This window comes from Podarcis cretensis, assembly GCF_951804945.1.
Source record: "Podarcis cretensis genome assembly, chromosome: 8".
Lineage (NCBI taxonomy): Eukaryota > Metazoa > Chordata > Lepidosauria > Squamata > Lacertidae > Podarcis > Podarcis cretensis.
Genome location: NC_137177.1, coordinates 16,334,143 through 16,347,071, shown reverse-complemented (window position 1 = coordinate 16,347,071; position 12,929 = coordinate 16,334,143). Strand labels below are relative to the sequence as shown.

General features: G+C 44.6%; 1 protein-coding gene across 8 annotated transcripts in view; it reads left to right on the top strand.

Moving 5' to 3' along the window:
• Positions 1 to 12,929, top strand: part of LOC307221617 (ly6/PLAUR domain-containing protein 5-like) — an 86,162-nt gene that overhangs the window by 32,956 nt on the left and 40,277 nt on the right. For 2 of the 8 annotated variants that reach the window (XM_079986297.1, XM_079986299.1), the window contains exons 2-6: positions 375 to 530; positions 3,178 to 3,357; positions 4,895 to 5,032; positions 6,815 to 8,762; positions 10,321 to 11,659. The exons of 3 other annotated variants lie outside the window; for them this stretch is intronic. In XM_079986297.1, the coding sequence (XP_079842423.1) occupies positions 375 to 530; positions 3,178 to 3,357; positions 4,895 to 5,032; positions 6,815 to 7,140 (800 nt within the window). In that variant the 3' untranslated portion in view covers positions 7,141 to 8,762; positions 10,321 to 11,659. Of the gene's footprint in view, positions 1 to 374; positions 531 to 3,177; positions 3,358 to 4,894; positions 5,033 to 6,814; positions 8,763 to 8,900; positions 9,104 to 10,320; positions 11,660 to 12,929 lie in introns of those variants that run through there. 3 more of the 8 variants (XM_079986301.1, XM_079986300.1, XM_079986298.1) reach the window with 3 other exon arrangements.

The window sequence follows — 12,929 nt, the reverse complement described above, 5'->3', positions numbered from 1 at the left end:
TATAATTCGGTTGTCATTGTTCTCTTTTGTAAGTTTACATCTGACTGTTGTTGGTGCGAGTTGGAATCCAATATCTGGCATTGGACTAGATGCTCCTCGTGGTCCCATCCAACTCTATCATTTAATCAAGCTCTAGGACTGGCGTTTTTGACATCCGTCTTTCGTATCCACACATTAAACCACTCACTCAGGCCCTTCCTTTGGGCCTGTGGGTCAGAACATGGATTTGGCGCAAATCTTTGCCTCCTAAGAACTTCTGCTTTCGTTTTAAAAGGGGGGAACCAATTTCTAGTCCCTGATGATTTCAAGGCAGAAAGACATTGCTAATAGCTTCTCCAGCATCTCATACCCTTTTCCGCCACATTTCTTTTCAGGAAGTTCTGCCTTGAAGTGTCATAGCTCCAGCACCGTGAAACTTACCACTCCACACAAGGGCAACACCACGTCAAATACTTACACAGGAGGTGGCATTAGAAACTGCTCCCATGCTGAGAATGTTTGCACAGATGCACAACTTACATTGACTATTGGTAAGTGCTGCTCTGTCAGATGAATCCTGTGTGGCTGCAAGATTTTTGAGAGAGGAAAAGCATGAAATTACTTGCAATCCCTCAAATTCCCAGCGGGATTACCTGGGGCCTGAAATGATGCTTTGCATGCATTCAGAATTGAGGTATTTAAAATGTGTTTTGATTCATTCTATTTTCTATTTGCACATGTTGGGTTTTTTTTTGTTTTTTGTTTTACGCTGTACAGCGCATGTGCAGCATCGCTACATACACCGCATGCGCTGTACGTAGTGATGCCGCACATGCGCTGTACAAAGTGGTTTGCCGCTGGCGCTGCTCCATCACCTTACAGACAGCGGTGGGATCCCTCCCTCGCCACTACAGCCACATGCAAACAATCCTCCGTTCGCAGCTGCAGCCATGAGCAGAGCATCCCAGCACTGTCCATATGGCGCTGGAGCATCGTCGCTGGCAAATCGCTATCTACAACACATGTGCAGCGTCGCTACCGAGTCATACATAGCTATGTCACACATGCGCCCTATGTAGCAACGCCCTGCCTCAGGTGTCACGATGCCTTCCTTCACCCCTGCTTCTGGTAGCCGCTGATGTCTGAGTCGCTCCCTCCCACTCCAAAGAGAGTTGCCTTCTCACACTGCCCCACAGGGGCCTGGGAAGAGGATACCTCCAGCCTTAGTGGCCCAACGGAGACTGGCCAGAGGTGAACGTGAGGACAGCACCTTACCTTGGGAGGCTGCAGTGACAGCAACAGGCACTTAGCTCCCAAGGCAAGCTTTGTACACAGGAAGCACAAGAAAGGCCAGTGTGGCGCCTGGCTGTCTGGCCTCCCACTAGTCTGTCCACTCTCAGCAGCAAGGGCTGGTAGACTGGCTGGGCTCCCTCACCTACTTGCTTGCTTACTCCATGGCCATCTCAGCTCCTGGCAACAAGCACTACCTGGCCAGCCCCTGAGGCACCATCCATCTGGGGAGCTTATAGCCAGGGCTGCTGCAACAAACAGCTGTGCAAGCCTTTGGGAGGCAGAGACGAGAGAGGGCACATCAGAGGAGGGAGGGAAGGAAAGAAAGAAGGACAGAGGCCAATGTTGCCCATGGCATCCCTGACCATCATTCAAGGCACCCCAGGGTGCCACTGCACACTAGTTGAAAACCACTGTCCTCGTTTATTAGAATAAACCACAGTTCCTGGGCACAAAGAAAAGAAAAGAAAAGAAAAGGATAAGCGAGGCTGGTGTAGACTTCCATTGTGTTCTTTTTTTATATATAAACTTTATTTTCAGTTTTCACAAGATTACAAATACACACCTTACAAACACCTTATTTCCCCCAACCCCTTTTGTGGTTCCTTTTCTACTTTAGCTTTAACACTGCATGTTCCACTTTACTCCATTTTAAAGTTATTCTTTCATTTATCTTGGTAATATTTAAGTTAATCCTACTAATGAACTTATTAGCATGCCAGAACTTTTCAGATATTCTACAAATTTCCCCCTTTCTTTTAACCCCCCCCCCCCCAGTTTCTTATTACACCCATCATTTTTGCCATTTCAGTATAATCCATCAATTTAATCAGCCACTCTTCCTAAGTTGGTTCAGCATTTTCTTTACACCTCTGGGAAAGTGCCATTCTGGTTCCAGCCCTTCCTTGTGTTCTGCATGCTTGAAATGAATATGCATCTTACTTGCCTCAGAGGAGGATTTGGAGATGTGAGAGTGTAGAAAAGCTCTGGATTTTGCATGGGTAGAATGCAGGCTGCCGTTCTATGGGAAGAGCCACACACATTGCACCATCCAGTATTCCTTCTGCCCCTTGCGTCACAGGACAGGCAGGTGGCCCACAGATGCTTGGTCACAGTCTTGGGCTGGTTTCCAACACAGCTGTATAAGGCTTTTGAGGTAAACAGCTGCCAGGAAGTGTGTCATGAGGAAATAGGAAGAAGTAGGAAGTGAGAAGAACTATCAGCATGTTCTAGGGGCACTCACATGACCAAAATCACCCCCACCCATGGCACCAAGCTAGACATGAACCAGCGGGAGGGGAAGAGGGGATTGGCAGCCACCCCACCCTGCATTGAGTTGCCCATACATCTGGAATTTTCCAGGCATTCCAGGAATTCGGCCGTCGCAAACAGTGTCTGGGTAGAAATCACTGGAATACAGCAATACCTCCATGAATGTCCGCCTTGTCTAGCATCCATTCTGGCGAATGTCCGCGGCAAACCCGGAAGTACCAGAATGGGTTACTTCTGAGTTTGCTTCTCGCGCATGCACAGACACACTAAATCGCGCTTCGTGCATGCACAGAAATGCAAACCACTCCACGTGTGTGTGCAGACAGGGCGCTTTGCCCTGCATCCTTTTCGACTACCAGCCAGGGCTCCAGAACGGATTCCGGCCACAAAACAAGGTACAACTGTATCCGGGCATCAACAACTTTGGGCAAAACGAAAAGGCTTAACAACTTTGGCCAAAAACAAACAGAAACTTTTGTGTCCAGATTTTCAGTTTTTGAAATATGGCAACCCTAACCCCACCAAGATAAATCAGTCGCAGAGCAAAAATTGTGAAAGTAAGGTCTTTTGAACACCCTGCCACAGCATCAATCTATTGTTTGTATTTATACATCTCTCCCCTCCCCCGCTTTTTAGATAAAGAGGTTTTGATAATGAGCTACAAAGGCTGCGCCAGCAAAGACCTTATGGATGAAACAAAATCAATCACCTCTGGTGACCGACACTTTGCCATCCAGTTCGACCAGAGCTACTGTTTCGGTGACCTTTGCAATGCGAAAAGGGGGGTAGTTTCCAAGACCCCTATCAAGGACAAAGGTATTTGGGGGGGGGGGTTGAGGGCCACCAGAGAGGAAAGTTTGAACTCACAGTTTCACTTGTTGGGCGGGTGGTTGTCAATAGGGAAGCTTGAAGATGACACTTTACCATCCAGTTCGACGAGAGCTACTGTTTTGATGACCTTTGCAATGCGAAAACGGAAATGAGGGAAGTTCTCAAGACCCCTATAGAGGACCGAGGTATTTTTTTAATAGGCCACCTGACCGTTAAATGAGAACTCACAGTTTCACTTGTTGGGCAGGAGGTGGTCAATAGGGAGGCTGCCTTGAAGTACAGTGGTACCTCGGGTTACAGAAACTTCAGGTTACAGACTCCGCTAACCCGAATGTAGTACCTCATGTTATGAACTTTACCTCATGATGAGAACAGAAATCGCGCAGCAGCAGCATGGCGGCAGCAGGAGGCCCCATTAGCTAAAGTTTTAGCTTAATAACGGACCTCCGGAACAAATTAAGTTCTTAACCAGAGGTACCACTGTCTTCAATTTTGGAGATTTCTAAGGCAAGCGGCTAGGGACTCAGGTGGCGCTGTGGGTTAAACCACAGAGCCTAGGACTTGCCGATCAGAAGGTAGGCGGTTCGAATCCCTGCGACGGGGTGAGCTCCTGTTGCTCGGTCCCTGCTCCTGCCAACCTAGCAGTTCGAAAGCACATCAAAGTGCAAGTAGATAAACAGGTACCACTCCGTCAGGAAGGTAAACGGCATTTCCATGTGCTGCTCTGGTTCTCCAGAAGCGGCTTAGTCATGCTGGCCACATGACCCAGAACTGTCTGCAGACAAACGCCAGCTCCCTCGGCCTATAGAGCGAGATGAGCGTGCAACCCCAGAGTCGGTCATGACTGGACCTAATGGTCAGGGGTCCCTTTATCTTTACTAAGGCAAGCGGCCCTGTTCCCCAACTCTTGGGCTCACGTGTTATAGAAAAGGTAACCCTGCTTCCCAAGAAATGTACAAGACTGTGTGCTTTAGGGTGTAATTTAGCAGCGAGAACATGAGGAAAGATTTGAAGGGAGCTATGAGGGGAGTGGGAATATAGGGTGCACTGCAGGGGTTGTGTGAGCTGGAGGGGATAGGTGAGGGGTGAGTGAGGGTAAAGGGAAGGTACTTTTCAGGTGTGGGGTTTGGCGAAGGGTCTGGCGGGTTTGGCAAGTAGAGAAAGCAGGGGCATCACCTCCTAATATGTGCAAAAATTGCACACACCTATAAGTTGGAGAACTGCCTCACAAAATTCAGGAAAGTGTGGATTTTGAAGGATAACCCTTCGCTTAATGCATCCACATAAACACAAACCAATTCATTTCGGTGGGTTTACTCTGAGTGCGATTAAGATACCTGTTGCTTTGAAAAGGGCAAATTAAGTAGCTTCACTTTGATATGCAAAGCAAATCAAAATATTCTCCCCCTATCATTATTTAAGAGACGGGGGAAAAGGGGGAGACTCCTACAAAGGGGAGTGGCCTTTTTTGATCCAGACCCACTACAGACCCCTTGCTCTTCATTTTGATTTCTTACTCCAGTAACAGGCTCCAACCAGTGTTACTCAGGCTTTGGTTGGGGATCCAGTGGAAACATCAAGGAGACTATGGAATGCGGCAAAGACTACGACCAGTGTTACCAAGGCAGCATGAACATTACTGTTGAAATAGATGGAGGAGGTAAGTTTGCTTAGAAAATTTCTTCCACAGCTCCTGCCCTCCGAAATACTCCCCCTCCCCGCAAACTGGGCTCACTTCCACCATCAGAACCTGGTGGTTGCGGAAGGCTAGGACTTGTTAGGAAGCATACTTTGGCATCAACTGTTCAACACCCCTCTTCCCTTGGAGATTAGGTGGGTCCAATGCTCAGATTATGGGATAAAGTTGCTTCACTCTTGACCTCCTCTAATTTTACCATACCATGCCCTGCTTCCCTTCTATAAACATTATTTAAAAGCTGTGTTTGTGCTTTAATTCAAGAAGTGATGGTTGGTGGCCAGAAACAAGGCCTTCCTTCTCCATGATGGTAATTGGCTATGGAATGCACTTAAGTTTTAGGCAGAAGGTCAAAACAATTTCACCTGCCCACGTAATCAAGGTGTCAATGGCTCCTTAAACCAAGGTGACAGTCGCCAAAACAGAATGTCTACTTGCTCTAAAGTCTTATTTTCCAAATGACGGACTGACTATGATTGATTCTCAGTTAAACCCCTGGCGAGTTCAGATGACCACCTTGAGCTAGGTTAAGAACTTTAAGTTCTCAAAGAAGAAAATTCTCTTCATCCAGGGAAAGTCCACATATATATTGGCCTATTCCTACCTCTTTTTCTTAATGGTGACATGGACCATTCATAACGTAAGAATATTCCTAACAACTGTGAGCAGGGCAGTGGGGTGAGGAGAGTGAAAACAAGCAAAAACAATTAGCTGCTCCTGCTCCTGAAAAAGCCTTTTGGTTCCTGAAGTTCATTCTGATTGTGCAGATCAAAATATAACAGATAGAATTCTACAGGATGTGGTATTAGTGTGTGAAAACAGTCAAGATCCAGTGATCCCCAGGCTGGTACCTCCAGATGGTGGAGATGTTAGGTGTCATCCTGGCACTTGGTTGCAGGTATCTGATAGCAGGTGCAAAACGTGCCTGGCTAATTTCAAACACTGTTGCCCACATCTTACTTGAAGACTCCTTTCTTTACAGTAGCCTTTGCCAGCCCTGGTGCCCTCTAGAAGTTGGCTGGGGCTGATGGGAGTTGGAGTCCATAACATATGGACAGCCGCAAGTTGGTGAAACCTGAATTACTGCTTCACTGTGGCTCCCTCTCTAGTTTAGCAATGGTGTGCTGATTTATTCCCTTTTTAGGGTGATCGGTCGATTGCAAGGGGCCTTTTGGTGAGATGATGTCTTAATTGTACCATCTTTTTATTATAATAATAATCATAATAAATCTGCAGCAAGCTGCTTTGAGGATTTGGGCACAATGAAAAATGGGATGTGACAAGCTTTTTCTAAATGAAATAAATGCATCTTACTCAGGTTCAAATGTGACGGATAAAAAACACAAAGTAGAATGAAAACAGAATAAAATATATTGCGTAGTTAAAATAAACAATTAAGATACTTCGTAAAGCCAAATATTATAGAATCATAGAACACAGAATTGTAGAATTGGAAGGGACACCTGGGGACATCTAGTCCAACCACCTGCGATGTCAGAATCTGCCTCCCGGAGTAATTTAACTTACTCACCTCAAAAAATGCCACTCTGAGGCAAAACAGGCCTCTTTTTCCAGAGGTGTGGGGGTCCTGCCCCCTAATAACTCATGGATGTGGGTTACCCCCTCAGGCTCCATGTACTTCACAATTCCCTGTGGCATCTCAATTCATTCTGGGAGAAGTGGGCCAAACGCCCCCCATACCTAACATGTTGTGTCTTTCTTGTCCTCCCTTCTCTTCCACAACAGGATCCAGCTCCGTGCCCATGATTCTCAGGACCTGCCAGCGCTCATCCTGCGATGTTATAAAGAGCCAGTCCTTCGGCCCTATAAATATCACCAGCGAGTCAGGGCCTTGCTGCTCCGGCAGCAAATGCAATTGGAAGGATGATGGCTTTTCATTCAATATGAGAAGCACTGCCAAGCCAAACCTCTTTTCTGATCAGGATGAGGATGTTAACCTTGGACATGCAAAAGAGCCTGTCACCCTGGAGTCAGGTTTCCAAGGGCTCAGCCCTCAACTTTGCCCTCTCCTGGCAGCCCTAGGAGCCACCGTCCTCGGGATATGGGGGTGAAAAGGGGATTGGGGAGTACCTGAACTGCTGGAACCTGCATTTGGGTTTGGAAGGGCTGTGTTGTGGAGAAGGAAGGAAGGGAGTTAGGGCTGTGATGGCAAAATACTACAGGCTATAGCTAGGGTTGTCATATTTCAAATGGTGAAAATCCAGACTTTTTGAGCTAATCTTATGGATAATTTGCAAAAACAGCACTGCCAACATGGGCTGCCATACACCCGGATTTTCCAAAACATTTCGCCTATTTCCGAGAAGACACTGCTGCCAACTGTTGCCGGATGTATGGCAACCCTAATGATACCCAACTAAGCGCTACTCAGAGCAGACCCACTGAAATCAATGCACCCAAGTTAGCCATGCCCATTGACTTCAATGGGTCTCACTCTCCATAGGACTGGCATTGGAGACAACTCATAAACTACATATTCCATATAATAATGTTATTGATTGGAGGGACCCCTAAACCCTAGAAATTAATAAATGCTAAGATGATTATTATTTGGGATATGAAAGAAGAATAGAAGCTGTAGAGGAATTCCTGGACTAGCCTATGCAAAATGACCTGGCCAAGCTAGGGCCATTAAGGAACAATAGGGGGCTCTAGAGGGCCAGTGGCAATGCAAGAGAACCGCCCTTCCCCCCTGCCCTGACATGTGAATGGAGACTGGGGGTTTGGAAGGTTGCCAGGGTAACAGGGTGTGAGGTGACAGGAAGAGAGATGGGATTAATGTGGAATCCCTACCAAATCTTGCCTCTAACAGAGTCAAACAACGCATCATAGAAAAAATTTATTCAGACTCTAAATAGAGGGACCTTCATTCACTTTCCCAGATAGCATACTCATCATGGTATCCAATATATAAAACATCTTTTGGGCTGGAGGAGTACTTTATTAATCTCATGCTTCATTGTACACCCTCTACATATCTAATGGGAATACCCTGTGTACCAAAGGCTCTGCATCTGTGAGTCGTGACACATGGAGGACATTCAACACTATTTGTTATGATGCCCTTTATAAGCATCCCCTAGACAAGAAATCCTCAATTGCATCCTTTGCTCTCTTTCTAACTGAACTCCCCTTGAGTGAATCTCTATTTTGCTGGCTAGCAATAACGTATTTACTACTGCACTGGTTGCAAAATTTGCCTTGGCTGCAAGTAAGTTGAGAGCTCGGCACCAAGACAGGTATCATAAGGGGAATGTGAGAAGTGGAGTGCTTAACGTACGCAGGTGTAATTTTTGCATTTTTGTATGTATGCTTTGCTATTGTTGTTGTTGTTGTTCAGTTTTAAATCAATTATTTGTATTCTACGCATTGTGACCAATTGTGATGGCTTATAGATTTTTCCAATAAAGATTTCATTCATTCATCAGCAGATCCGAGCCACTGAAATCAATGGACCCAAGTTAGCCATGCCCATTAACTTCAATGGGACTACTCTCCATGGGAATGGCATTGGAGACAACTCATGAACTACACATTCAATATAATGTTATAGATTTTGTGGTACCCTTAAACCCTAGAAATTAATAAATGCTAAGATGTTGATTATTTGGGATATGAAGGGAGAATGGAAGCTTCAGAGGAATTCCTGGACTAGCCTATGCAAAATGACCTGGTCAGGCTAGGGCCATTAAGGAACAATAGGGGGCTCTAGAGGGCCATTGGCAATGCAAGAGAACCGTCTTTCCCCCCTGCCCTGAGGTGTGAATGAAGACTGGGGGTTTGGAAGGTTGCCAGGGGAACCAGGTGTGAGGTGACAGGAAAAGAGAGTTTTGAGCAAATGCTGCTGGGAATAAGAAGGAAGAAGGACTGGCATCCATCTTGGGCAGGCTGGCTAAAGGCTGGCGAAGAGAGATGCCTTGGACTTCCTCTGGAAAGGACTCTTCTGTAAGATGTGGACTTCTTCCATGCAGACTTAAGGTGTAAAGATGTGAATTAAGCATATTTCTTAAAGCTACGACAGTCTCTACCGTATCTCAATTCTCCAAAGGAACACAGACTCCAAAGGAACACAGTCAGTGCCTGGAACCCCATGGGCTCTTGCCACTGCTTGGCAAATAGAGGGGGACAACTTTTGTGACAATATCAAGAATGGTAATCCTATATATATATATATATATATATATATATATATATAATCACAATTAAACATTTGGAATTCATCACACGTCTTTTTTCTTTAGACTTCCATCAACATGTCTGATAGTTTTCCATAGTTATTACATATCTTCACCTTTCTTCATTGATATTGCACTATGTATACTGTATCTTATCTTACCATGTTATTTAAACAATATTTCTACCAAACCTCCTTACAGAGCTTCTTGGAAACTTACAAACGTTATATCATTATCACAAATATTTTTAATATATTCTGTCAATTTATTCCAGTCCTCAGTGAATCTTTGGTCCCGTCGGTTGCGAATCCTCCCTGTTAATCTGTCCAGTTCTGCATAATCCATTAATTTCGTTCTCCATTCTTCAATCGTGGGCATTTCTTCTTGTTTCCATTTCTGGGCCACAAGAGTTCTAGCTGCTGTTACTGCATACAAAAATATTTTCTGATCCTTCCTTTTTATCTCACCACCTAAAATTCCTAATAGGAATGCTTCTGGTTTTTTAACAAATGTATATTTCAGTATTTTCTTTATCTCATTATATATCATTTCCCAGAAGCACTTCATTTTTTTACATTCCCACCACATATGATAAAATGTCCCTTCTTTCTCCTTACATTTCCAACATTTATTACTCACCTTATACATCTTACTTAATTTGACTGGTGTTATATACCATCGATATTTCATTTTCATAACATTTTCTTTAATTGTGGTGTGATTACAATGGTAATCTATTCTACAGTTCTGTGATTCCATGTTCCTACAACTAGAGAGCAAAGGTAACACATGGAATTCTTCCTTCCTTCCTTCCTTCCTTGAAAAAACCACTCTTCACTCAACACAATGCAATAAAAACTACATCATATTCTTCAAACAGGAGCAAGACTGAGAGACAAGAATAATATAATGTTGTTAAAGTAGAACAAATGTGATGAAACAATTGCAAATCCCTGGCAAATAAAACTCCACAAGAGGGACAAAATGTTTACTCACCAAGTGGGGTTTACAATGATAGAAGCAGCCTTTGGAGACTCTGTTCAGCAGTGATTTTAGGCAAGACAAAGATTGCTCCATTACAGACATGAGGCACCTCAGGCCCAGTAGCTGAATGCGGCCCACCAAATGTCTCTGTGTGGCCCCCAGGACTTTCCAAAGGCTGTACTCCTTATCCTCAGGTTGCAGCCCTCACTGTTCTTGACTCGCACCCTCCTCAAGTGATTTTGCAGGAATGACATGTACACTTGAACTATGAAATGCCTCTTGTTTGTCTGGAGGAAAGGTGGAGATGTGTGAATACAGGGATGTGGAGATTGAATGACTTTTGCACAACTGGAATGTAGTTCACACTCCTGGCTCCACCTACTTGTTTGCCTCTGGCTCCGCCCACAACTGGTATAAATCCCTCCCCAGGTTGCCTTCTAAGGAATACAGTTCTGGGCAGCAGGAGGGGTCCCCCAACTCTGTCCCGTTCAGCTAGGTCACGGTGCAAGATCAGTGTTTCTTTGCCAGCGATGTCTGCAGAATCTTCCGCTCCAAACCAGAAGCCATCAATCAGAAGCCATAATTTGATTAAGACAGGGCCATCTGGCTGAGATGTCAGGTTGCACAAGTTACACAATGGACGTTTTGTAATGCAAGTTTATTTCTCAAGTTTGCCGTTTATTTCTCAGGTTGGGTGTGCTTCCAAGAGGGAAGCATATGTCCCAGCTGTTCCTACTTACCCAACACAGTCCAGGGACACATTCCAGCCAGGCGAAAACAGACAAGGGGCTCAGCTATACAGCTACAAAGAAAATGTGTGCCGTAAAGTGCAGTAAAGAAATTTGACACTAGATGGTGATGGTGAGCTATGGAAAATTTGATGTATTTTTTCCCAAAACCTTTTTTTAAACAAGCATTTTCACAGCATTTTTTAATATGTGTGTAGATTCCACCAAGGAGGATTTGAAGCAGGGCTGGTGATGTGTGTAGTTTGGGGAGAGTCATAAGGAATAGGTAGAGAGGTATCTGGCCTAGGATCGCCAGCCCCTGAAATAAAAGGCTGGCTGAATTTAAAAATAAAAGGAGAGCTGAATTTAATCATAGATAAATGGGGAGTGGAGAAAACTGAAAGTGACAGAACATCCCTATTTGCAGCATGATTAAATAGGGACAGCTCTAGTTTTCACTTAGTAGTTATAGTCACACAGCTATGGATCCTCATAGCCACACACCCTTCTAATTTCCCAGACACAGCCGGTATTTGGCCCTTGTAAACAGTGTCTGGGCAGAAAGCATTGGAATGTCTGGGAAAATCTTCATGTATGAGATTGGATTTTGGCAAATTGCATTAAAAATAGCTGAAAACCAAATTTTTATTTTTAGATTTTTCAAAAATAAATAAATAAATGAAGCTTTTGTGTCTGGAATTTCAGTTTTTTTGAAATATGGCAAACCCTAAGCGAGAGCTACTATTTTCTGTGTATCTATGCTCATTTGCTGCTACTGGGAGTTCTCAACCAAGTGTTCACAAACAGGCCTCACAAATGAAGGTGTTTCGAGGTTGTTTAGCAGGATCGTTTGAGCAGGGGCTGGGGTACTGTCTCACGGTGTTCATAGGACCAAGGGACATGGAGGGTGAGGGAGCTGCTTCAGTGACTTGCAACACCTGTGCCAACACCTCAAGGACTGCCTCTTTCCATATGAACCCACCAGGATCCTGAGATCATCTTCCGAGGCCCTCCTTCGTGTGTCTGCTCCTCGAGAGGTCCAGAGGGTGGCAACACGAGAACGGGCCTTCTCTGCAATGGTTCCCTGACTGTGGAATGCTCTCCCCAGGGAAATTTGCCTGGCGCCTTCATTCTACACCAGGCAAAAACGTTCCTTTTTAACCAGGCCTTTGGTTGTTCTGATTGACATCCTATGCCCTTTTAAAATGTGGCTCTTTTTTTTGGGGGGGGGGGGTTGGTTGTTCTGATTGACATCCTATGCCCTTTTAAAATGTGGCTCTTTTTTGGGGGGGGGGTTATTGGGATGTTGTTTTTATTTTGATTATATATGTTGCAGTTTTTATGTTGATCTTTTCTGTGAACCGCCATGAGACCTCTGGGTATAGGGAGGTGTATAAATTCAATAAATAATACTACTAATAATATTGCTTGTTTGTGTGGTGGGTGTCACTTGGAAATGCAGCTCAATAAAGGCATTTCTTAAGGAAACTAGTGAGAGTTTGGTCTAAAATGCTCTGTTCTCAAGACCGGATACCAAGGGGGTGTTCCCTATTCGTTGTAGGTCCATTCTGGATTCTATCCAGAAGAGCCAATCCCTTAGTTGACACTTATTCAAAGTCAAAGCAGAACTCAGTTCTGGAAAATAAGAAGAACCTAAAACATATTGACAAGCTGCTTTCCAGAGTTGGTTATCATACTCATTTTCTATCCAGAGGGCATTTGGCTCGTTCTGTTTATGGTGGTAAGTAAAGCAGCCAGGATAGGCATCCCACAGTCTCTGTTGCCACAATTGCTTTGTAGTTAGCTCTGCCTCCCTTGCTGAATCACAACAGTCCAGCATGTATTTCTGGATTAAATTTGGCAATGGAGTTCTGGATGCTTTAACTGTAGCACTACAGGCCTATGTTCATGTAATTAGCATGTAAAAACTGCTCAAACTGCAGAGTATCCATT